General features: G+C 34.2%; 3 protein-coding genes across 3 annotated transcripts; 2 read left to right on the forward strand and 1 right to left on the reverse strand.

Moving 5' to 3' along the window:
- The first annotated feature begins 1,778 nt into the window (after nucleotides 1–1,778).
- Nucleotides 1,779–2,948, forward strand: LOC18040808 (auxin-induced protein 22D). The gene is made up of 3 exons (XM_006432861.2): nucleotides 1,779–2,214; nucleotides 2,327–2,529; nucleotides 2,771–2,948. The coding sequence occupies exons 1-3, from the start codon at nucleotides 2,012–2,014 to the stop codon at nucleotides 2,944–2,946; spliced, it is 582 nt and encodes a 193-aa protein (XP_006432924.1). The 5' UTR covers nucleotides 1,779–2,011; the 3' UTR covers nucleotides 2,947–2,948.
- A 9,860-nt stretch (nucleotides 2,949–12,808) lies between these two features.
- Nucleotides 12,809–23,175, forward strand: LOC18040943 (mediator of RNA polymerase II transcription subunit 14). The gene is made up of 8 exons (XM_006432862.2): nucleotides 12,809–13,304; nucleotides 14,097–15,176; nucleotides 15,292–15,389; nucleotides 16,660–16,834; nucleotides 16,988–17,972; nucleotides 18,108–19,108; nucleotides 20,096–21,204; nucleotides 21,871–23,175. The coding sequence occupies exons 1-8, from the start codon at nucleotides 13,095–13,097 to the stop codon at nucleotides 22,673–22,675; spliced, it is 5,463 nt and encodes a 1,820-aa protein (XP_006432925.1). The 5' UTR covers nucleotides 12,809–13,094; the 3' UTR covers nucleotides 22,676–23,175.
- A 130-nt stretch (nucleotides 23,176–23,305) lies between these two features.
- On the reverse strand, nucleotides 23,306–25,539 carry LOC18040944 (pentatricopeptide repeat-containing protein At3g04750, mitochondrial). Its single transcript, XM_024183913.1, has one exon. It carries the CDS (start codon nucleotides 25,528–25,530, stop codon nucleotides 23,563–23,565), a length of 1,968 nt encoding a protein of 655 aa, XP_024039681.1. The 5' UTR covers nucleotides 25,531–25,539; the 3' UTR covers nucleotides 23,306–23,562.
- Between the last annotated feature and the right edge of the window lie 1,226 nt (nucleotides 25,540–26,765).

The raw sequence follows: 26,765 nt of genomic DNA on the forward strand, positions 1-26,765 counted from the left end.
TTTTTGGTCGAATTTATCATATTCGAAACAATCATTAAAAAATAAAAAAAGGAAAGAAAAATGACTTGTAGATAATTAGATTGAATGGAATGATTGGTTCTATAAATAGAAGAATTCGTTCATCTAACGGACAAGTTTTATTTTCATGTAGTATATTTTAATTGAATCTATAAAAATCAACAAAACATACTAAAAAAAAATATTATATGAATTTTTTTTTTCCCAGTGAAAATGCATGGAACTCCCTAAATGGAAGGCATGGCTCAAGGTGCTGACCACACCAACAACAATTTTAAAAAATGCCCTAAAACTGTGGATCGAAAAAATCACTGCTGTTGAGGCAGGCCACACCATGCTATTGCCATCCAGCGACAAACCCACGTGGGCCCAATTCACATGCAATGCAACCGTCCACCACTTGACTTTGATCAAACGGTTCTGATTTATTTCCTTATGAATGATCAAAGAATGTGGAGCGTTGGATCTACAGTCACGGTCTTCAATATGAGCGGCTAAGGTTTGTCCAAAGCTTGTCCCCAAAATGGAGGGGCAGTCTCCTAAATTGTGCTGCTCATGTGACAAACACATTACCTGCCCTTGTCCCTAATTCACTTACTAAAGATACCTTCCCCCTAAGATGCTCCCTCCACGACTCCACGCTCCTTGCCGGGCATCTAAACCTACTCTCCACTAAAAAAATAAAAACCATTTTTTTCAGCAGGTTTATTAATGGGAAATTAAATATTCTTTTCTCAAAGGACGCATCATCGAACTAGATCACTTTCTTTATGATGCAGTGAACAAGGCTTGAGCTTAATTTATATATTAGTGGAAACATTTTTTTTGCTAAGTATTTAAATGAAGGTTTGATTTATTTTGAGCTCAAAAATTTAAATTGTGTTACAATAGAATTACATAAAGAAGTTAGATAGATTTCTAATTATAAATGTCAGTGGATCAGAAGAAGCTTGACCAACTTTTAATTGTAAATATTAATAAATCAATGTAATATTAAGAATTTTTATTTTATTTTTTGAGTAAAAAGATACTCAATAAATTTGACTTTTTATTAGTAATTAGTGGATGAAATGAATATTATCTTAAATAAATAAAATAATAGATAACTTTATGTTACTATTTTTAAATTTATAATTTATAGGAGTTGAAAAAAGAATTTTTAATTTAAAAAAATTGGAAAAGAATGACAATTGTTTAATCCAGATTTATAAATTAAAAATTCATAATTTTTAAATACAAATTGAAAGCTTTTATTTTTTTTTATAGAAAAATGATTCATTTTTCGATTATTCATTCTAATAAATTACAAACCGACCATCCATATTTATTAAGTTCTATTTTTTTTTTATAACTTCATGTGATTTTTTTATGTGAAAGATTTCAATTTATAACTTGGTCACATTCACCATTTATATTTTTATTACTACAAATTCTAAAAGCGAATATACAACATAATAACACATATTTTTTCTTGGCACTGTTATTTGAACAGCAACAAGACAGTATGAAAACCAAAATATAGATACTATTCATACTATAGTAATACAATAGCATACAAAACGATAACACTGCTCATGCTAAAATTCTATTATTTCTATCTTCCTATTATTCAAATAGAATTTTCCATTTTCCATTTTCCATTTACATGCATGAAAAACAATAGCAAGTGTGAGCACACGCGCAGTTAAGTGCAGTGGGATATTTCAAGTTCTCTCACCGAGGGCAATATTCCTCTGCCTTTCATCAACCTTATAATACTACTCGGCATGCGTTGCCTCCATATAAACACCATTGAATTTTCATTTTGCCGACCACACGGTTTCTACTTTCATTTTCGTTCGGAGCAATCACCATTTGAAGAAATTTCCCTGCATCATCGTCACTGTAGCTTCCTTGTACGCCATTGCGATTTGCCAACATATAGACACACGAGTTTTCAAAGTACTAGTTAATCAATTTGGAATTGCTCGTCTAGCAAATTACAAGTAAGGCCATGGCATTTGAGAGAGATCTTAACCTTGAGGCCACGGAGCTGCGGCTAGGCTTACCGGGAACCCAAGAATCAAGAAGCAACAAAAGATCATTGCCTGACATGAACATCGTCGACGACCAAGATCATCGGTCAGGATCTTCCAGGGTCATTGCTAATGCATCAAATGCTACAAAATCTGAAGAAGAAACAACTCCGCCTAGCAAGTAAGCACTTTTTTATTTTATTTATATGTAGTTACTTTAGTAACGTTTTAGCATATTATATGCATGAGGCATGAGCTAATGGGGTTGATGTGGTATATTTGTAATTTTACAGGACACAAGTAGTGGGGTGGCCACCGATTAGATCTTACAGGAAAAATAGTCTACAAGCGAAGAAATCGGAGGCTGAGGCTTCCGGAATTTATGTAAAAGTTAGCATGGATGGGGCACCTTATCTCAGAAAGATTCATTTGAACATCTACAAAGATTATCCTGAATTGCTCAAGGCCTTGGAAGACATGTTCAAGTTCAAAGTTGGTAAGTTTATCTATACTGGCTCTAGCTTTCACTTGTTGCACGTCAGATTTATTCTGAATTTTAATCTATATCAAACAAAAGTGCTATTTTATCTGTTAGAAATCAGATTCAACAACTATATATGAAAATAACGACACAAGTGTTTCTGGGTAATTTTTGAGAAATAAAGACTAACTAGATTACTAGTCCAAACTCCAGAAGAATTTTGAATCTAATAGTGTATGTGATGATTATTTTTCAGGTGAATATTCAGAGAGTGAAGGCTACAATGGTTCAGAGTTCGTACCAACTTATGAGGATAAAGATGGTGATTGGATGCTTGTGGGAGATGTACCATGGGAGATGTTTATTACTTCATGCAAAAGGCTAAGGGTCATGAAAGGATCTGAAGCTAGAGGCCTAGGCTGTGCTGTGTAAATTATATATATAAAAAAAAATAATCCATATATAAGGCCAATAACTAACAGCCGAATGATTTTGTAATGAGAGGGACCCAATTCAGTTTGGGCTCCCGGAGAAGCACTTCAGATCTGGGTTTTGCTTTTTGAGTAATTAATTTCCTTCCTCAGGAATTTAGGAGAATGAAAAAAAAAATATGCATGTATAGACTGAGCATCATATGTTTTTGCTTTGAACGATGAACTGTACAAAGGAAACGTATATTGTGTTCAAATGTTTTTAATACATCAATGAGAAAATTATCATATTAAGCTGTGCTACAAATAGGATTCATAATTTGTTACTTTTGTTCTTGTATTTCCTCCTTTATAACCACTTGCCTCGCTAGCTAGCTATACACAAAAATTAGAAATTTGGGAGCAACAGATTGAAAAATTCAAGTTGTACGTCGATATTTTAAGAACTAGAAATTAAATGTTCCTCTACAAACCAAATCTGATTAGTGCTCCCTTGAGTAAACCCTAGTTGATATATTTTCCAGAAAGAAGGGTGATGCAAGAATTAGAATCATTGTTTGTTTTTTTTTTCATTTTTAAATTTTTTGCCAGATCAGAAAAACCTAGAACTCAACCACTATGCTCAAGCAGCCAACACAACAATTAATGTGCTAGTTTTAGTAGTTTTAAAATAGTAGATAAGTGATCTTAATTAGCTCTATTAACCCGGTAGTCTAGGCATGTTTGGTATTGAGGGTAGATAATTATAGCTTAAAAGTTATAACAGCAAAGTGTCTTTTATTTTTATTTCATACTTGCATGATAAAAAAACCGATAATATTTTTATTTTTTTTTCAAAACTATTATTTGACAGTTATTAATTTTTATTTTTTAATTATATATTTTTTAATAATATATAGTTGTGGCTTAAAGACAACAACATCTTAGATACCCAAGAAGACTTTGATATGTAAGGAAAAATCAGGTTTTTTGCCAACTGATACAACAAATAATAAATGTGAAACTTAAACACTAACTGTTTTTTTCGTAAGCATATACACTTAGAATCACTGAGCATAAAAGTTTTTAATGATGTGCATATTTGTAAAGATAAGAGAATCAATTATTTCTATATAAGGAGATGTAGTTGAGTTGTTAATTTGCATATCGTGTAGTGCAGAGCTTTATGGATGAACCAATCGTAGATAAGCGGCATGAGAAGACTTGCAAGCAATGGAACCAGAATTTGGTTCGTTGGGCACATAATAGAAAAATTATAAACTTGACATGGATGTAACATTAATGGCCATTTGGTTATAATTAAAAATCATGAGATTGGATAATTTTAGTGTAAAATTATTCTTTATCTCTCGTTAAGTACAAAAAGGTAGAGATGAAATAAAAATGATGGGTCCACCATTTAATCTTAAACGGTGCCAAAATTCAATCCCGACGGGACACTGGAGATTACGTTTCTAAAACTTTTATCACACAACTGTTCATGGGATTAAGAAAAAAAAAACCCTAGTTCTCTCTATTGCTCTGAATTCTTTATCAAAATCAATTACACAATACTATAGCTTCAACGTTATGAATTGCTGGGTCGATGTTCATAGTATTTTATCATTTTAATGAGTGAACCAAAAAAATAAAAAAAAAGTATTTTTTCCCCAGTTTATTTTTGTCCCAATTCTTGGTACAATAATTAACTTAAGATAAATTAAAAAAATTAATTGAAGATAGTTTTGATAAAATTAATATATAAGACATATCAGTTATTAACTAATCGCAAGACATACCAAACAAGAATTGTCTTTAAAAAAAAACACAAGAATTTATTATTTATATCCTAATTCAATACTGCACCACACATTATAGGATTGAATATAATCCAGTGTTATCCAATCCAATCTCATCATATCCAATCTTGTCCAGTCCAATCATATCCCATCTCATATACCAAACAAGCACAAAGATAATAAAGGTGTGACTATTTGAACTAATCAAAACACTCATTAGACTCATTTTCTAATGAAAAATTTTATTACTAAATTGGTCATTACCTAAATTGCTGTTATAAAAAATGGAACACAATTATTTCTTTTATTTAAATACTTTTTACTCTCATCTTGAAATCATCTGTAATCTTCACTGATCTTTATTTAAAATTTATGAATTTCTTTAATTTTTGTTTCTCATTCGCACTCTGATTTCATTCACACTTTAGTCATGAAGAAGGAATGACTTTGCCGGATATTTTGGATTATACCTATAAAAAAAATTATGGCCGTTAAAGCTTCTTTTGAATTTTGCAAATGAGTTCTTCTTTACAAGCATTTTGGATTCAACAATTAATTTACCCCGTTTAAGCTTTCTATATATGACTGAAAAAACCAAGTGAGAATGGGCAAATCAAGCTCTTGGATTTTGTTGTGTTTTGTTTATTGCAAATATAACATTTTCGTTTTCCCTATAATCTTTTTAAGTTCAAGGAGAAAATTAAAAGCTATTGGAAAAAAAATGGAGGATTTGTGCAAAAAAGTGGTAGATAAAAGAGTGGAAATAATCGAGAGGATTGATGAAAATAATGAAATATTGAGGAAAAAAAGATGAAAAGAGAGAGCGAGAGAAAAAATGATAATTTAGTTAATAAGAGTGTTTTAGGCATTAAATGAGTTTACAAATCAAATTTTAAATTTTAAATTTTAGTAATGTGTTTATTGAGTAAATATGTTTATGGAGTATTTTAAAAAGTTCTCAAAAATGTTTATTGAGTATTTTAATAAGTTTCAATACCCTCGCCGAATTACTAAAAGTCTAAAATTGAGGAGGCTAATAGCAGGAGCCGTGATAGAATTCAACTTTCTATAATAAAAAATAAATAAATAAATAGTAGGGGTCAAATGTGAAATAATAGAATATACATTGAAATTGATAAAATTTCAATAGTCTTTTCTTTTTTTAGTAGTTATCGGGCAAGCCCAAACCCATGCCCAACTTTGCCGAGCTGGGCCAGGCTTGATCTGAAACCTAAGTTTTCGAAATTTATTTTGTTAAAAATTTATTTTAAAATGAAATGTGGATCAAAAAATTTATTTTAAGATGAATAATCATGAATTAGGTTTCTAATTTCAATCCTTAAAAAAGGTTTCTATTTTCGTTTTATCATTTTATATCTTTTAACTTTAAAAGATATAAAATGATAAAACTATTTTTAAATCATTGTAAAAACAAAAATGGTTAATGGGCTTAAGAGGAAAATACTCAAAATAGTCAATCGGTCGGGTGCATTGTGAAATATTTGGGGGTGGAGCCAGCAATTTACGGGTTGTAATTGACAAAATATATTTTTGAGTAATGATATTTGACTCCTCAATTCATCTTACCAACTTCCACCTCTTAATTAATCATATTCATTTACAAAAATTATCCTTATTATAAAATAAAAAATTATAATTGAAATATATTTTTTTTCTTTTTTCTCTCTCTCTAAATTGCAATTTTTTAGCCAATTAGTTAGTAATGGTTTTACAAATTGTCTTTAATTAAAATTTAGAAGAAACTTGAGCTCTTGCAGTTGTCTTGTTGATGTGCAAATCGAAGGGTATTTAGATGATTGTTATGAACTGAAAGCATGCTTTAGATCAAAAGTCTTGGTTCGTTGACTGATTAGGGTTGATGATTCCTCAAAATCAGGGACCAAGTTCTTAATTGGGCAGATAATTTTTTTTTATTTTATAAAATTTATCATCAAAATGAAAATAGAACCCACTTCATAAACTCCAAATTAATTATATTTCAATCTAACATTATTAATGAAGACCCTTGACAATCAAACTTTAACAACCCTTACAGGAAACAAAAAAATTATAGAAAACAAGATTCAAGAAACGAACGAACTAAGTTCTTATGGCTAATCACATTCTTAAAGCCATTCCAATGGATATTTTTTAATTAAAATTGTTGAGATTCTTGGTTTTCGATGTTAAAGAGGAGAAAAAAAATTTTAAGGTTGTGAAGATAATAAATGATAGGATAAAAATGCCCAGATAGATAGAAAGAGGGTGCAACTGAGCGAAAAAAGAAAAGAGAGAGAGAGAGAGAGAGAGAGAGAGAGAGAGAGTGCGCAAAAGAGGGACAAAGAAAAGGGGGATTAAAGTTTAATTTTCAATAAAGTATAATTTTGAGAATAAATGAAGTTAATTGAAAAGTGTAGGCTGATAAAATAAATTGAGGTTTCAAATATTATTTCGTAATAATTTTTTTACCAGGCTGTGGCGGGCTTAGTCTCTCTGTTGTTTCGAACCTTCACAACTGAAGAGGCTGGGCTCGTTTGGGCCCGGAGTTTTTGTCAAGCCCACCACTCACCTTATTTTGTTTCTTAACATATTAACCTACAAGCAAGTCATAAAGCAATATCTACAAAATTCAACCCAAAAAAATAAAAAATCTTCTTAAAAATTATGATTGAAAGAATCATAAAATAAAAAATAAAAAAAAAAATTCGACCTAACGTAACAATCCATAAAAGCATAGGTATAATATTTTTTTCATCAGGAGTTCCAAGAGAATTTGAGAGAGAAGCCAATAATTCAACTCTTTACTAAATTCTTTATTAATTTTATTCATAATTAATTATTTTTATTACATAACTAATAATAATTAGACTACAATATTGTCAAACTCGCACTGAAAAAGATTTAAGAGTTACCTGAATTCCATGGAATTCAATCCAGCAAGACAGGATGCTTTTGTCAGCCCACCCCTCCATTTGTCAACATTTTGTGGCAGCTCCTGTCTTGCACGCCTAACAAAAGCATCCCCGAAACTTCCACTTTGATTGCTCACAACATATGATGGATCTACCTTGTAGAAAACTGGTATAACAATCTGGCCATTTTTTTTCCTTACATTCAAGAATTTTGAGAAGTTCGTCCATGCACCATTTCGAAGAAGCATAGTCTTCTGAGAAAATAATTAAAAGCTAAGTAATTTTTATTTTTTTTGGCAGTCAAGACTTTGTGCTAGATACGTTTGGGAAATTGATAGAAAATGACATTTAAAATAATATTGACAAAATATATCATATAAAAGTATCTGGAAGTTGGCAGATACTACTGTGGCGGTTTTTTAAATACTAAATTGGCAGATTCGTAAATATTGGTAATTTTGTAACAATTTAAACAAAAAAAATAAATAAATTGAAAAGCTAGGATAATTACAAGAAAACCCAGTTGCTACATTCAATACCATTAGCATCAATGATGACCGCCCCATTGCATAAAGAAGTTATCATGTCCGCCCATTGCATAAAGAAGTTTGTGGAGACAATAAATTATTTTGGTAAAAATCATCGCCTATAACTTAAGAATATTCACGTTGTATCACTAAGAATTAATAACAAAATTATGTGAAAGCGTGCCTAAATTCATAACGCTGAATTACTCTATAGGATTGTTTGGTTAGCCTTCCAGATCTACACATTTTCCTGGAGAATCCTTTAAATGTCTCACTGCTCTCTCTTTCTCATGATGGAATGTTAGTAAAGAATAGAAAGAGATGTGTGATCTAGGAATCATAACCACTTATATAGACAATTTTTTCTTGTTGTTATTAGGTATTCATAATTTTGCTCATCATAGAATTAGAATACAATTGAGTCTTGACAAGACTCAAAAGTATTATTACTCCTAAGTATAAAAGTGTATAGTTATAATATAACCCGGTGAGTCAGATGTTGAGTCACATTGAATTTAAAATATAGTAGTCAATTTGTTAAATAAAGAAAATTAATTGTGGGAAAAGAACTTATTAGGAATCAATTTTAAATTATGCTAAGGTTACAAGATTCATTCTCAGTATTCAAAATATAATTTTAATACTCTCTCATTTTTATCTTTTACCTCACTTTTACTAATTAATTATTATATGATTTAATTCTTAACTAACTATGTATGTGGATAAATATAGAATCAAGTATCTAATGTGGCACAACTATATTAATGTGTCGACATTATATTAAAATACCATATAAATCCAAGGAGATCTACAAATTAACATGACATAAAAATAACTAAAAAAATAAAATAACCTTAAAAATCACTTGAGAAAATAATTAATTTAATAATTTGAAACTTTGACATTCACATTTCACCTCAACTTAGTAAAATTAGCCACTCATATTGAAAGAAAACAAAACACTCTTTTTTTATTTGACAAACTTCTGTAATATATTACAAGAAAATTGATACAGAAGAAAACAATAAAAGAAAAGAAAGAAAGAAATCCCTCAACTTCACTCCCTCGTTCTCTCCCATCTCGGCCCTCTTCATGCCTGCATCTCCTTGCCTATAATGCATCCTCCTTTATTAGGGATGTCAAAAATTCCCATAGGGACGGGGACCTTTGGAGATTTTCTCTATTCAAGGAGGGTATGAGGACGATTTTATACCCAATTTCTTATTCGGGGAAGGGAATGAGACAATATTTTACCTAGTTTTTTATTTGGGGAATGGACGGGGATGAGGTAGAATCCCCATCCCCAACGCATTTTCCCATTTCCTCGTATTAATTTTTAATTTTGATTTTATTTTTTAGAATTATTAATAAATGAATAATGAAATTTAAATTATATTAAATATCAGTATAAAATAACAAATACCAAAATATTTATACAAATCTACTATAAAATTTCGAGCATACTTAACTAGTTTTAGTCTTGAATTACTATTCGAATAGACCTTATTCTAAAGACCTTGGCCCAAAATTATTTTAAATTATGAGTCATATTGTTTATATTCTTTTTATTATTTTAGATTTAAAACCTGATATTATCTTTCAATTGTCACATTCCTTGATAAAGAACTGGAGGAGCATGAGGTGCAAGAGTAAATGTTTTTATTAAAAATATTAATTTTAGTATCTATACTCATTTCATTTATTTCATTATTGATATAAAAGTAATTTCTTTTATTATAGGATTATAAAGATTGACAAAGACAATTATTCTAATGATTTGTATTAGTGTGATTTTTGTAATGGATTAATGTTAGTGTAAGATATATTGTCAATTTTTTAAAAAAATTAGTTTAATATAATTAAATCAAGTTCAAAATTTAAATTTAAAAAAGTATCAGTTATTCGGGGATCGGGGACCCCTCGAGAATCCTCTTTTATTATTTAGGGAGGGGACCGAGATCCCTCAGCAATTCTAATGAGGACGGGGATGAGACATGGATATATACAAAATATCGGAGATGGGCTCCCCTTCCCTCCCCATTGTCATCCCAATCCTTTATTTTTATTTTATTTTATTTTTACAATATATATTTACGTTGAGAAGTGTGATGGTCAGGTGGCAAAATGGCCGCCTGACCATCACGGGCATCTTTCACTTTTTTTCTTTTATTTTTTATTTTTTGAAATATATATTTTTATTAATTACATCTCTTCAATGATGCATTCCAAATGGCTTCAATAATTTTTTTTTTGTTCCCGCTTCCAATTCAGACTCCTCTTTATTCTTGAAATATATCTACAATCTAAAATTAAAATAAAATTAGTATATTACAAATTAATTTAATATAACAAATAAATTTGGGGAGTGTTAAGATAATTTAAAAATAATGAGCACATTAATCGACACAATTAGTGAAAAATTGATAATTTTATCCTTATTAAATGTATATTTTTTAGTGTTAATTAGGTCTCTAGTCTCTATGCATCATACCGAAAACCTTAATAAATCACTTTTAATTGGACTTAACCTTATACGACAATCTGCAACATATAATTATTCACATATAAACTCAACGTTGGATTAAGGATGCAACAATATTGGATTTAAAGATCCAACAAAGTTATCATGTCAAATTCAATTGAAACAATGTGAGGTTCTTGAATGTCAGAAAAGAAATTTTGTATCCTAAAGAAATCTAAGATCAATGCCCTAATGATCATTATTTCGAAACAAGCCAATGACAATTTGTTCAAGAAAGTGAAAAACAGAATCATATAAGGGAGAAACCACACCCTTAATAACTTGAATAATGCATAAACGCCTATTTGGTATTGAGTTTAAACAACTGTAACTTAAAAGTACAACATTAAAGTATTGGGTAAATATTACCTATTGTAGTTTATGTTAATTTGATTTTACATTTGTATGATGAAAAATTTATTATTATTTTTACTAGTTTTGTTAAAATTATTATTTAAAAATTATATTTATTACATAATATTAATCTTTATTTTATGGTTACAACTTTTTTTTTTTCTACAACACTTCAGTACCAAATAGGGCCAAAGTCTAATATTTGATTATCAAAACTAAAAAAGAATTAAAAGAAATCATATAACTCATAAGAATGCAACTCAAACATTAGGAGTTAAAGAGTTTAACTTTAGTGGCCATATTTTTCATTCACATATTTTTACGAGCTTGCTTCAGCTAAACGGCCATGTTTTCTAATTTAGAAATTTGATCGCTGGACCTGGATATGATCTTATAATTATTTACTTTTTTCAAAATTTGAATATGGGTAACCTATCAAAGAAAATTACTTCATCATCACTCGGCCAAACACCCAAGCGTAGGAGCAAAAATTCCAGTGACGGAGCTGTGCAAATTAGTTGATGAAAATTCTACTAGTACCGATGATAAGACTTTGGTAGAGTGTTTTGTCATCAAATAAAATGTCAAGCAATTTATTCCTTTCAAAAAGTGTACGCATGCATTTACACTACCAACAGTAATTACATCAACAATCACCACGAAAGTTAGTCATCGAAACTTCTATTACCAAAGTATAGCTATAGAAGATTCTATTGAAGTTTTCCTTCTGGATAATGTTATTTGATCCAAACGGTGACTTAAAACGTGACTAAAACACTTAACCCGTTTTGCCTTTGAAAGTGAAAAATATATAAACAAATTTGTATCTATTTCTATCACTTTTTTCTGTCACCATTTGGGTCAATTATTAGTACTATTTTTTTTTATGGTAACTTAAAAATGCTTACAATCGTAAATCTACAGACTTCATAATAAATGTAAATGAGCAATGTTTTTTTTTTTTTTAAAAAAAGAGGCAATTATTGCTGGGCACTATTCGATTCCGACTGATCCGAAATTAATTTTTTTTTTTATAAAACGAAATCGAATGTGAATTGAAATTACATAACTAAATTGGTTGTACGGTTTGGTTTGGTTTGGTTCGGTTCGGTTCGGTTCGATTTGATATTATATAATTTAGTTTTAAAAAATATTGTATATTTTTTTTTTCAAAATTTTAGACTTTTTACCTAAATTTCATTATTTTTTAGTTCAATTCAATTAGAATTGAATTCAGTTTGGTTTGATGTTAAATTATTTGCTTTAAAAATATTTTTTTTCAAATTTTTTATCACTTAACGAATCAATTTTTTAGTTTCAAACTTAAATACTAATTGATTTACAACTTTTAAATTATTTGCCTGAATTAAATTGAATGTCCATCTCCGTTTTTAAAAACAACAAATGGATTTATTTTGACGTGAGTATATACACACACGTTACACAATTAATATTTGTATTATAAACAAATTAGTGGTTTAAAGAGCAGATTCCCGACCATGTAACATAACTGTTAAACAACTAATATAAATTCATCTCGATTAATAAATTAATAAAGTCGTCAAATTTTGCGTGAACTAATAAAGTGGTGACTTAAGAGTTAAGACTTAAGAGCAAGCAAATTCAGATCAATTTTTTTATTTTTCATTTTGAAACGTATGCTGATGTGGCAAAAATTACCCAAGTGGGACCCAATCACTCAATAACTTTTATTTTCCTGTCTATAAGAGGTAGGGCCTCAAAATATTATTCCACCTTTCTTCCCCCACGACCGAGGGAGCGAGCTAGCGAATCGAGCGAGAGAGAGAGAGAGAGAGAGAGAGAGAGAGAATCGCTCTGTGAAAATAAGGAAAAATAAAAAAAATAAAAAAATTTCACTTTCTCTCTCACTCTGTAAGAGCGAAGCCACTTAAGGCAATTAAACGAAACGAAACCCTAATAAATCTCCCATGTAAATCAAAGTTATTTACACGGCACTCAGATCTTAGAGAATTGTAAATTTTTTAGTTAAAAGGAAATTAAAAAAAAAAGCCCTAATTTTTGGGAATTTCCTAAAAATGGGGGAGTTAGGGCAGCAAACGGTGCCGTTTTCGACTCTGGTGAGTCGTGCGGCGGAGGATTCATTTGCGTCGCTCAAAGAGCTGGTGGAGAAATCGAAGACCGGCGAGGAGTCCGATACCGATAAGAAGATTAACTTGTTGAAGTATATTGTGAAAACTCAGCAACGCATGCTCCGCCTCAATGTTCTTGCCAAGTGGTGCCAGCAGGTTAGCGACTAATGAGTTGGTTGGTTAGTTAGTTAGTTATTTACTTAGTTGCTGAGTCATTCCCAGTCAACCCGGAAGAATTTTGATAAGCTAGGTTAGGCTTAAAATTAAAATTAAGAATTTTGACTAGTGGGTGAAGGTAAATTCTGAGTGATGTACTGTGAATTCAGGCTGTTTAATTGGAAAGTTTATATCTTTAAATATGGAAATTTGAATTAATACATTGTTTTATTGGTTTCGCTTTGTTGCTTCTTAGTTAATTTGTCTTAGAAGAAAAGGCAATTTAGCCTTTTTAAGGCTGGTTGATTTATTTGTTCTTTGATTGGCTGTTAAAAAGATGGCAAAGATGAATAATTGATGCAATTTTGAATATATCTGTGTGTTGTGAATTTGTTTTGCTGAAGTGGTTGGGTGTAATGTTTTTGATTCGTGTAGCAAGAAGTTGGTTTAGTTTTTGCTCTTTTCAGGGTCATTATATTTGAAAAGAGTGGAATCACTGACCGTGTTTTCGCTGCTGATAAAATAGGAGCATAGGGAAAAGTTGGGAATTGGAATCATAGATATTCTTCGTTGCTTACCATAGAAAATTCTTCTTTGTTTACCATAGAAAATTCTTTGAATCGGTCTGCACTCCTACTGGTGGCAGGACAGCTTTCTTGTTGAATGCTATTAACGTTCCATAGTTTGGATTGTTTATTTATTATTTTTTAAGACCTTGTGGTTTGTTCAGTTTCCAAGCAGTTGGAATTTGGCAAAATGTTCTTTTACTTATTTATATTCTTTGAACTGCAGGTTCCATTAATACATTATTCTCAGCAATTGGCATCTACTCTATCAAGTCATGATACATGTTTCACCCAAGCTGCGGATTCGTTGTTTTTCATGCATGAGGGGCTACAGCAAGCTCGTGCTCCTATCTACGATGTTCCATCTGCTATTGAAGTCTTCCTTACAGGATCTTATCAACGCTTACCAAAATGTATTGAAGATATGGGTATGCAAAGCACATTAACCAAGGATCAGCAGAAGGCTGCTTTGAAAAAATTGGATACCCTTGTACGGGCTAAATTACTCGAAGTTTCTTTGCCTAAAGAAATTTCTGAGGTCAAAGTTTCTAGTGGTACCGCATTGCTACGAGTGGATGGGGAATTTAAGGTGTTAGTTACTCTTGGTTACAGAGGACATCTATCAATGTGGAGGATATTGCATCTCGAACTGCTTGTTGGTGAGAGAAGTGGACCTGTGAAGTTGGAAGAATCACGTCGTCATGTTCTTGGAGATGATTTAGAGCGTAGAATGTCGGCTGCTGACAATCCATTCATAACATTATACTCGATTCTTCATGAGTTATGCGTCGCACTTGTTATGGACACTGTCATAAGACAAGTACAAGCACTTCGGCAAGGAAGATGGAAGGATGCAATACGGTTTGAGCTCATATCTGATGGAAGTATGGGTCATGGAGCGAGTGGGAGTTCCATACAACCAAATCAAGATGGAGAAGTAGATTCAGCTGGTCTACGAACTCCAGGGTTAAAACTTATTTACTGGCTAGATTTTGATAAAAACCCAGGTTCATCTGATTCAGGATCATGCCCATTTATAAAGATTGAACCTGGACCTGATCTACAGATAAAGTGCCTCCATAGCTCATTTGTTATAGATCCATTAACTGGCAAGGAGGCAGAATTCGCACTAGACCAAAGTTGCATAGATGTAGAAAAGCTGCTCCTGAGAGCTATATCTTGTAATAGATACACTCGTTTGCTTGAAATTCAGAAAGAACTGGGTAAGAATATTCAGATTTGTCGGGCTCCAAGTGACGTTGTACTTCAATCTTTCATGGATGAACTAGATGCTGACAATAGAAAGGTTGGTTTCAAAATGTTAATGGGATTTTTTTTCTGTTTAATGCATTAGTTTGCTTGATGATTTTATGATTTTGAGACGGCTTAATAATTTCTTCATTATTGAATTTTGTTTGCAGAAAGATAACAAATCTGAATTTAGGGACTATGAGGGGCAGGAAGTTCTACGTGTTCGTGCATATGGCTCATCATTCTTTACCCTTGGAATAAATATAAGGTATTGTTATCTGCTCCTGCCGATAGCACAAATTCTGTGTTACAATTTTCTGCATTTCACTGGTAGATTTATGATGCTATATATAAACAAACCACGAATACATTATATCTTTCGGCTATATGCAAACTTTAAGTTCTACCTGACCTAAACCTGACCCTTTATGGGCCTCTCTACCTGTTCCATCTGCAATCTGATCACTACTTTAATACATCCATTGGCATGGCCTGATGAGCTTCAATTTTTTCACTAGTCAGCTTCATAACCAGTTCAGTTGATTTATGGTTTCATGAGAAGGAGTAAATCAAGATTAAGACTGCCAATTTATCACTGTCCCTGCTAACTTTCCTAGGATAAGTAGTCCTCTCTGATTGATTGCCGTTGAAGATGACTCAAGGTCTTTATCAAGATTTTCTTTTTCAATAAGAACATATTAGGAATTGAGTATAGGCATAGGTGGTAACTGGCCTTCACTCAAGATGCAATGTACGACATCCCTGGTATAGTCTAGCATACCAGTTTAGTGTACCCTAAACTCATTGTAGTCATATGCTTTGAGAGGTGTCATCACCTTGCAAAGAGGTGAAACCAACCAAGATGTATGTCGTTCTACTCAACCTCAGACTCTTTCTTCCTGACCTATTTGACTCCCTGGCTCCAGCTCAATCTCTATTAATTAGTTCAGCTCTAAGATGTAGAACTGAATCGTACATGGGGTCGAGAGATTTTATTGAACGTTTAGCTTGTGCCTTCAAATTAAGGGATTGATCTCTTCTTAGATAGACCAACCTTTGATTCAATTCAGATCTATGACCGATCATGACCTTTATTTTTCAGATTAAAAATGTGGATAAAATTGATGTTCTGGCTGAAATCATTTTGATTGAGCACAAAAGAAGTTTGTAGAAGCACTCCTCAAAGATTATAAGAATACCTGATGTTAAAGCAGTGCAATGTGCTTTCTTTAGTGAGATTAATACACACACACACACACAAAATCCAGAAAGGAAAAAGATTTTGGGGTTAACATAATGTGTTGTTCAAGTTTCTTCTTTTTCTTCTGTTTGTGTGCGTGTATGCCTTTTCCCCAGATGATGTTCACCTAGCATCCATTGGATCCTACATGTCAAAAAACCCTTTTGGCACTAAAAAGGAAGTTCTGTTATTTCAGAGGAGAAATGAACACAAACATAATGGCTCTTCACAATATCGTTAGTTTCGGTAGACATCCATCTTCTGTAGATTTCCTCAGTTTCTTTTCCAATCTTTGCAGGAATGGCCGTTTTCTTCTCCAATCATCTCATAAAATTCTTGCACCTTCAGTATTATCTGATTGTGAAGAAGCCTTAAATCAAGGAAGTACGTCTGCAGCTGAAGTTTTTATAAGCTTGAGAAGCAAAAGTATTTTGCACTTATTTGCTGCTATTGGCAGGTTTTTAGGGCTTGAGGTAATCTTGTTCTCGTTGCTTCTTTCTTTCCTTTTTTAACCCTTTTCTAGATTAAGAGAACAATTAGATGGACTGCCTATTGGATTCTTACTAGGTATTTATCCATACAGATCTCGTTAATGTTTATGAAGCTGCATGATGTGATTCTGGCAGGTTTATGACCATGGGTTTGCTTCTATGAAAGTACCAAAGAACCTGGTGAATGGGTCAACTGTGTTGCTGATGGGTTTTCCAGATTGTGGGAGCTCTTATTTTTTGCTGATGGAACTTGATAAGGATTTTAAACCCATGTTTAAATTAGTAGAGACTCAGCCTGATCAATCTGAGAAAGGTCAATCTTCTAGTGACTTAAATCGTGTGATACGCATCAAACAAATTGACATCAGTCAGATGCAGATACTTGAAGATGAACTCAATTTGAGCATACTTAACCAAGGGAATTTACTCTCCGTTATGCCTAATGCTGATGGTGCCAATCATACTTCGGAACAGGGCCTTATTTCTGAATTCAACCTTGACGGTTCTATGCATATTGCAGGTTGTCCTCTGTCAAGCTTTTCATCTGTTGTTGATGAAGTGTTTGAATTTGAGAAAGGGCCAGCTGCATCTTCTTATACCTTGCAGAATGTTTCTTCATCTTTTACTACATCTTCTGCTTCTCATTTTGGCTCTCTGCAAATGAATCTTCATGGTGTAAAAGCTGGAACTCCCTCTCCAAGGTGGGAGGGAGGTGTGCAGATGTCACATCTTAATGTTGCAAAAGGTTCAATTGGGAATACCCAATATAATGGTTCTTTATATTCATCAAGCAATGTAAAGGGCCCTGTACAATCTAGTTCTTTTAGTTCGCTATCATCTGGTCTTGCAAGAAGCACAGCTGTAAAGAAACTGCCGGCTTCAAAGTCTGATCAGGATTTGGCTTCTCTAAGATCTCCACATTCCGTTGAGATTGGCACTGTGGAGGAAGATTTAGTATCTGTGGGTAGATCATCTCGTCTATTATCTCCCCCAAGAACAGCTTCTGTTCGAGCCCCTCCTCCAAGTGCAAAACCAAATGGACCCAGGAGTTCAGTTACTGGATCCCTTGCTGGGTCCATCAAAGTTGCTGGATCAAGCTCATTGGCTTCGCCTCCCGTATGTAAGATACTTTCTCTGAGTTTATCTGTTTTGGGACATTTATCTAATTATCTTCACGTTCTTTTTTTTTTTTTTTTTTTTCAAAATCCTATTTTTTGATGAATTGCATTTGACAATTAAAATATTCTTTCTTCAGCTCACGCAGCAGATACTGATATTGTTTCAAAACATGATAAACATCCACGAAAGCGTACTGTATCTGATATGTTGAGTTTGATTCCATCACTTCAAGATATAGAAGCTGCAACCGGACTTAGCAACAAAAGAAGGAAAATCTCAGAATCAGCTCATTTTCAGCAGCCCTTATCCGGGGGCCTTATATCAGCTGAAATTGTTTCTAAGGCTGAAAGATACAGTTATGGTAATCTTGTTGCTGAAGCAAACAAAGGGAATGCACCTTCAAGCACTTACATTTCTGCTCTTCTTCATGTGGTCAGGCATTGTTCTTTATGCATTAAGCATGCCAGACTAACCAGTCAGATGGAGTTATTAGACATTCCTTATGTTGAAGAAGTGGGACTAAGAAGTGCATCTTCTAATATATGGTTCCGTCTTCCATTTGCACGTGGCTATACATGGCGACACATATGCTTACGACTTGGAAGACCAGGAAGCATGCATTGGGACGTCAAAATAAATGATCAGCACTTCAGGGATTTGTGGGAACTCCAAAAGGGAAGCAACAGTACCCCATGGGGTTCTGGGGTTCGCATTGCAAATACATCTGATATAGATTCCCATATCCGTTTTGATCCAGAGGGTGTTGTTCTGAGTTATCAGTCAGTTGAGGATGATAGTATTAAGAAGTTAGTTGCTGATATTCAAAGGCTTGCCAATGCTCGAATGTTTGCCCTTGGGATGAGGAAGCTGCTTGGAGTAAGAGCAGATGAGAAACCAGAAGAAGGCACTGCTAACTTTGATGTTAAGGCACCAGTTGGAGGCAAAGGTGCTAGTGAGGCATCTGATAAGTTATCGGAACAAATGAAAAGGGCATTTAGAATTGAAGCTGTTGGATTAATGAGTTTGTGGTTTAGTTTTGGTTCAGTAGTCCTTGCTCGTTTTGTTGTTGAGTGGGAGTCAGGTAAAGAAGGTTGCACGATGCATGTTTCTCCGGACCAACTTTGGCCCCATACCAAGGTTTGTTCATTTTTCTTGTTTCTTTTGTCACTCTTTTCTCTTCTCTATTGTCATAATGTTGTATTTATTTTCTTAAGCCTAAATTTTTTCAGTTGTGTTGTCCTGTGTATCATGTGTAAGTCTTTTTCCTTCAATTCATTTTGTGCTTCCACATTTCTTTATCTGAATTTTACAACCAATCAGGTAAAGGGAAAACAATTTCAAGAGGTCTAATGTTATGAAGTTGTTGTCATGGATCCGATGAAAACTGTATATTTGTTATTTTGTAGAGTTGTCTTTGTGATAAAGCAGGTGAAAATTTTTCTGATCCAAATTCTTCAATTTCCAGCATTATAACTAAAGATATAAGACTGACAAGATGGCTGGTTTAATTTGGTAATGGCTGCACAATAATAAAATGGAACAAAGAAGATGATAGTTTTAAGTAATGACATGGAAGGGAAGCCCTGTTTTAAGCGTCAGCTTTTAAAAAATCTTTGTATTCACTCTTTTTGATGAAAAATGACAAGTTACACTACTTCTGTACAGGCTACTGTTTCTTCTATCCTCGTATTAGAATTCCTATAATAGGAAACAAGAAGATATTACACTTTATGTGGGGAAGATCAAAATAAAACTACATAGAGAAAACCAATTAGATGACTAAACCTCAAATGGGATACATTCTTACTGCTAAATCTCCTTTTGGGAGAATCTGGAAACTATGAATTATCTCTAATTCATAGATTTGAATACAAAGGCAACATTCTTGAATCCTTAAGTATACAATGATAACATTTAAATTGACCTGAATTTAGTATTTAAGGTTTTGAGTAACTCCCTTATCAGTTCATCATTGAATCTGTTGCCATTTGATCTCAGATGTTTGTTTCAAATATAATGTTGTAGTAGCCTTACCTTGAACTTTTCTTTTCCTTCTTTCCACAGTGTTCTTTTATCACAGATATGCATGCTAATAATATGCCTACCCTTTGCTGTATTGAGCAGTTCCTTGAAGATTTCATAAATGGAGCTGAAGTTGCTTCCCTTTTGGACTGCATTCGCCTAACGGCAGGACCTTTGCATGCTCTTGGAGCTGCAACACGGCCTGCGCGAGCTGGTACTGGTCCGGGGGTTCCAGGGGTAGCTACAGCCGTTTCTACTATCCCAAAACAAACAGGCTACTCATCATCCCAGGGGCTTCTGCCAAACGGTTCAACCACAAATGTTAGTCAGGTGACTTCTGCTCCAACGGGGTTAAATGTTAGTCAGGTGACTTCTGCTTCAACGGGGAACCCTGTTGGAGCGGCTTCTACAGTTCCTCTTGGGAACCCTAACCTTCATGGGGCTGCAATGTTAGCTGCTGCAGGGCGAGGTGGCCCTGGGATTGTCCCCAGCTCACTGTTGCCTATTGACGTCTCTGTTGTACTACGTGGCCCCTACTGGATACGAATCATATATCGCAAACATTTTGCTGTTGACATGCGATGCTTTGCTGGAGACCAGGTTTGGTTGCAACCAGCTACACCACCTAAGGGGGGCCCTTCAGTTGGAGGGTCGTTACCATGCCCTCAATTTAGGCCTTTCATCATGGAGCATGTTGCGCAGGAGCTGAATGGATTAGATTCTAATATCACTGGTGGTCAACAGACAGTAGGAATGGCGAATACAAACCCAAGTTCAGGCTCACAGCTAGCAAGTGCCAATGGAAGTAGAGTTAACATACCTAGTTCTGCTGCTATGTCTAGGGCAGTGAACCAAGTTGCTGCCTTGAACCGTGTTGGGAATCCTATGCCAGGATCTTCAAACCTGTCTGTTGTGAGCTCAGGATTGCCTATACGTAGATCTCCAGGTGCCAGTGTCCCTGCTCACGTGAGAGGAGAACTGAATACTGCCATTATTGGTCTTGGTGATGATGGAGGGTATGGAGGTGGATGGGTTCCTCTTGTTGCTCTCAAGAAGGTACTAAGAGGCATTCTTAAGTACCTTGGAGTACTATGGCTCTTTGCGCAGTTACCCGATCTTTTGAAAGAGATTCTTGGGTCAATTTTGAAGGACAATGAAGGTGCACTCTTAAATTTGGACCAAGAACAGCCTGCATTGCGCTTCTTTGTCGGGTAAGACTGGAAGAGTTACTTCTAAATTATGCATTACATGAACCAAATCTTAGTTTTAAATCACTGCAGATCTTTCCAAACACTTAAAATTCTTTTTATTATTTTTGGTATTTTAATTTGAAGTGTTGCATGAAATGGAAATTAAACTCCTTCCCTAACCCTGTGAGCACGCTTCAAACCCCTGACGTCTTGTACTACTTGAGTTTGAAATTCTGCTTGAACTAATTAGACACTATCCTAAATTGGGTGGCTTGAGAATTGTATGGAAGGACATTGGATATTTTAACACGTTGAAGAAAGATTTTGCTATTATAAATTCTTGGAGGAATGAAATTGGTGGTAAACTAGAAGTACTGAAGTAGGTTATGTAAGGTATTTCTGTGCTTTTGTGAGGAAGATAACTGGAATGTAACAAGGCACAAAGGCACATCCATGTTGTTTAAACAATAGAAGAAAGCATTTTTTTTTTTTTTGTGTTTTACAGATTGCTAGGAAGGAATAATTTGTGTGGTTCTTCAGAAAGAGATTCTAAGCCTTTTCGCTCATCTGCTAATGTTGAAACACATTAGTTTTCATGAAAAGATAATCTTGCATATTTAAAAACATATATGCTATCATACGACCTGGCATTTTTTACCCTAAATCTTTGTCTTCCTTGTTCTACAGGGGCTATGTATTTGCTGTTAGTGTCCACAGGGTTCAACTTCTTCTACAAGTTCTGAGTGTGAAACGCTTCCATCAACAGCAGCAGCAGCAACAGCAGCAAAATTCTAGTACTGCCCAAGAGGAATTAACTCAATCTGAAATAGGAGAGATATGTGACTACTTCAGTCGCCGTGTTGCATCAGAACCATATGATGCTTCTCGTGTTGCATCATTCATTACTCTCCTTACTCTGCCAATATCAGTTTTAAGAGAATTCTTAAAACTAATAGCATGGAAGAAAGGATTAGCTCAGACACAAGGCGGCGAAATAGCTCCCTCGCAAAAACCCCGTATTGAACTATGCCTTGAAAATCACAGTGGTTTTAATGTGGATGATGGTTCTGTGAATTCATCAGCTTCTAAAAGCAATATCCACTATGATAGGCCCCATAATTCTGTTGATTTTGCACTTACTGTAGTTTTGGATCCGGCTCACATACCTCATATAAACGCTGCTGGTGGTGCTGCCTGGTTGCCCTACTGCGTCTCAGTGAGGTTGAGATATTCATTTGGTGAAAACCCTAATGTTTCCTTTCTTGGTATGGAAGGTAGCCATGGGGGCCGAGCTTGCTGGTTACGTACTGATGAGTGGGAGAAATGTAAACAAAGGGTTGCTCGAGTTGTGGAAGTTAATCCAGTATCAGCTGGTGACCTTACACAGGGCAGGTTAAGAATTGTTGCAGACAGTGTACAAAGGACATTACATATGTGCCTTCAAGGGTTAAAGGATGGTGGCACTGTTACTGCTAGTTCTGTGGGAGTGTGATTGGTTGCCAAACTGCAAGTAACTTGGATTTTTGATGATGGGAATTGTCTTGTTGTGTGGATTTGTCACAGCTTGACTTTATTTGTTACAGAATCAGCAATCTTGTTGCAGAAGTTTAATTGGTGGGAAATGAGGGAAATTGAATGTTTTCGGATGGAATCCTGGAGCTATATTTAGTGGATTCGGAGGCTTTTACTTCAGTTTATTTTACTGATCTAATCTTCTAATGATTAGGATGTATGTCAATTTTGAAGATAAGGGTATTGTAACGGTAATTTTCATTGTACATATCATACTTTGTGAACACAAACTTTGTAAAAAATGATTTGTTTCCGCTAGAGTCGTTGTATACCACAAATGGATAATTGCAAGCTATTCTAGGTTAATTGCTGTAATTACAACTTTGTAGTTTCCAATTTTGTGAACTGTTTCAAGTTCTTTGTAGTTGTGGTGGTGAACATTTTGGGCATCCTCTAAATATTTTTTTCTCTCCTATGTTTTGTTGAGGAATTTGTACATGTTAATTATGGTTGAAACTCGTAGCAAGCATTGCATTCTCTCTCTCATTCCAACAGATACAACCGTGATGTTGAAATATATGTACTTCAATCTTTTATGGGTAAAAGAAAGTGTACATGCAGGAACAATTTTTATTTATTTACATTTTTTCAGTAGGCAAGTACTACATTTTGTACAAATAAAATGATCATATTGATTAATGCATGCAGTTCTGTTTGTACCTAGTTTGGCAAAATTTTCATCAACATCCACCTTTGGCTGCAAATGCAACTACTAGAATTGCAGAACGCACACTGAGTATCTGAGATACCAATAACCATGTATGCTCCAATGTTGTCAGAGATTTAGGGATCAGATGACTATTATAATTAACTTACTTCCAGAAACCGTAGGATGAACTTCACAGAAAAATCAGCGGCTAACCTCATTTCACTATTCAGAGAAATCAAAGTGGACTGTATATCTAACCATCTAGGATGCTGCTTATCCGCAGCCACAAAATCATGATTAATTCCATCAACAACGACGCTACTGCGACCAGCAGTTTTCTTCACTCCCCTGCTTTCCATGATGTCCCTAATCTTGTCAGAATAGCTCCACTTCTTGGTAGCAGCATATATGTTGGACAACAAAACATATCCTCCCTCTTTCTCCGGCTCTAACTTTAACAACTCTCTTGAAGCTATCTCTGCCATTTCTAAATTTCCATGAGTTCTGCAAGCACTCAGAATTGCACCCCAGATGGATCGACTTGGTGCCATTGGCATCTTCTCAATCACATCTTGTGCCTGAGCCAATCTCCCTGATCTCGCAAAAAGATCCACCAAACATCCATAGTGTTCAATTCGTGGTTCAATACCGTAATTTTCTTTCATACTATTAAATAATTCAAGCCCTTCATCCACAATTCCACAGTGACTACACACTGTAAGAACAGCAACAAAGGTCACTCCGTTCGGGGTTACCTCCCCATGCATCTCTGAGAATAGTTCCAATGCTTTTCTTCCATGCCCATGGAATGCTAATCCAGTTATCATTGTTGTCCATACTGTGACATCCTTCTCCCTAACCTCCCTAAAGACTGTCAATGCTCTTTCAATGCTTCCACACTTGCAATACATATCTATCAATACAGAACCCAAAAATTCATCCATCATCGTTCCCATTCTTACAACCACTCCATGTATCCATCTCCCCTGGTCTATTGCTCCAACTTCAGCTGCAGCAGACACCAAGTTAATCAGTGTGATATTATCAGGCTTAACATGATCCAAAATCATGTTAATGAATAATTCTCTCATCATCACGTAATCACCATTCTGGGCATAGCCAGCAATCAAAGAATTCCAAGAAATGATATCTCTATTAGGCATATGATTAAAAAGTGTACATGCATATTCCAACTGCCCAACCTTGGCAAGCCCTGACATGATGGTATTCCATGACACAGCATCCTTCACCTCTAATGCATCGAATGTCCTTCGAGCAAGCTGCAACTCTTTGCATTTCACATACATGTCTAAAAGAGCATTGCCCAATATCATATTTGATGAGCTAACTTTCTTTCTCCTTTCCATCCATGCATGAACAGACTTGCCCAATTGCACATCTGCTAACTGCCCACAACAAACAAGAAGTCCCAAGGCTGTAAATTCATCAGGTTCAAGACCTGAATTCATCATTTTATAAAATAGCCTGATTGCCTCTAAAGTACATCCCTTCTTGGCATAGCCAACAATCATAATATTGAAGGAGGCAACATCTGGACTTTGCTTACATAGAAACAACTTTTCGGCAAGCCTTATTTGGCCATTCTCTATATATATCTTCATTAGTGAATTCTGTAAATAACCATAGGACACCAATCCTAAAACAACGGCATGACAATGGATCTGCATTGCCTCTGATATATGATTACTGGCTTTTAGTAAGTAAAGGAGTGTGTGTTTATCTGGCCAAATACAAGACCTAAGTATAGAATTGTACACAGGGAATGCTTGACCAAATGAAAAAGATAAAGCAGATATCATGGTATTGTAAATGTAAAGATTTGGATTAGGAGTAAAGTGAGTGAACAAAAGGATTGCCATGTCTAAGTTTTCAGGGTCTGAAGTTGAGGAGTACGAAATGAGTCTGCTCATAGGAAATGTTTGACCAATGAGATTACTCCTCATCATCTGCCCCAAAATCTGTTTAAAATGGTCCCTTGAACCACATTTTTCAAGCAAAAAAAGAGTTGGATGATTGAGTTCGAGTGATACAGTTGGATCCCATTTTGTTTTTCCAATCGTTGAGGTAAAACTGAGAAAGCGGAGACCGCTCCTATAACGATACATAGATAAACATCCAACAAACTGGGAATAAAAAGAATTCAAAAGCTAAATAAGCGCCCCATAGACCTTCATCAGTGAAAAAATTGATTAAGTTCAACATAGCCAACTCTTAGAACATCAATTACTATCCATCAAACTACTCATGAGGAACAAAAGCTCATAACAAAATCTAAATTGATTAAACATTATCATTTGAATTCCAAAAGCGACAATCCGTCAATCTCCCCGTGAGGAACAAAAGCTCAAACCAAAATCTACATTGATGATCACTATCATTCAAATTCCAAAAGGTTCTGCCTCCCATGCAACAAATGCATAATTCTAGTTTCAGGGCTCTATCATGAAACAGGTTTATGCCCACTTGATTAAAAAATTCTAGAACTATATATCACCAGATTTGAAAATCTCCACTCCTATAAAGTTTTGATGCATCTGGCAATCTTGATCCCTCTGTATAAAAAGAAAAAAAAAATGTTGAGAGACTGATGCACAGAATTAAGATATGAAAAATCAACAAAAAATCAGCTTAAAAAACTTTGCATGCACCCATTTCAATCTTGTTATGTGGGATTATTTTAAAAGCAATACAGGAGACACTTCAAACAAACAAACAAAAATTGAAAGTTAAAAAACGCTTATTTTTTCAGCTTCAAGGACGCAATGTGGAAGTAAAACAAAAGCAAAATAATTCAGAGACCATTACATCAAAAAGGAAGCTGCTTGGGATGAAATCATAACTGTTACTTACCAATTACTCAACTTGAAATTTTTAAGAGATAATAATAAGATTTTACGAGTAAAAGCCTTAAACCCTAGCTGTGGGGCTGAAGAAAAAATCACTGCATTCATTGGGATCCGGATTTTGTGGGTCGGGTCACTGATTAGCGATGCTCTCTTAAAAAAGGCCCAGCCCAGTCCACTAGAGTTTATTTTTTTCCCTCCAAATAATACTAAAAAAATAGTCCTAAGACAGTATACAATAAAATGAAAATATTTTTTTGATAATATATTCGGTTTGAAACTCATATAGATTGGCTTTTACTGTCTGTGTATTTTTTAAGTTTTCGCGAGTTTTTTTTGTTGGTTTTTTTTTATTAAATCCTTTGGTTTTGCATTTGCGATCTCCATTCAAATCTTAAATTGTGCATTATGGAGAATTATGTTTTCGGTTTAAATGAGGTCTTCACCTACAGTGGTGGAGGTGAGTCACATAGAGCTAAAATTGGATTAAACTGGGT

Source organism: Citrus clementina, unplaced genomic scaffold, assembly GCF_000493195.1.
Source record: "Citrus clementina cultivar Clemenules unplaced genomic scaffold, Citrus_clementina_v1.0 scaffold_5, whole genome shotgun sequence".
Taxonomy (NCBI): Eukaryota; Viridiplantae; Streptophyta; class Magnoliopsida; order Sapindales; family Rutaceae; genus Citrus; species Citrus x clementina.

Excerpts from the sequence above, each read along its gene's own strand:
- LOC18040808 (XM_006432861.2), top strand. The coding sequence starts at position 2,012 with ATGGCATTTGAGAGAGATCTTAACCTTGAGGCCACGGAGCTGCGGCTA. Across the intron at positions 2,215-2,326 it reads GAAACAACTCCGCCTAGCAA|GACACAAGTAGTGGGGTGGC; the intron begins GTAAGCACTTTT and ends GTAATTTTACAG. Across the intron at positions 2,530-2,770 it reads CATGTTCAAGTTCAAAGTTG|GTGAATATTCAGAGAGTGAA; the intron begins GTAAGTTTATCT and ends ATTATTTTTCAG.
- LOC18040943 (XM_006432862.2), top strand. The coding sequence starts at position 13,095 with ATGGGGGAGTTAGGGCAGCAAACGGTGCCGTTTTCGACTCTGGTGAGT. Across the intron at positions 13,305-14,096 it reads TTGCCAAGTGGTGCCAGCAG|GTTCCATTAATACATTATTC; the intron begins GTTAGCGACTAA and ends TTTGAACTGCAG. Across the intron at positions 17,973-18,107 it reads ATTGGCTTCGCCTCCCGTAT|CTCACGCAGCAGATACTGAT; the intron begins GTAAGATACTTT and ends TTCTTTCTTCAG.
- LOC18040944 (XM_024183913.1), bottom strand. The coding sequence starts at position 25,530 with ATGTATCGTTATAGGAGCGGTCTCCGCTTTCTCAGTTTTACCTCAACG.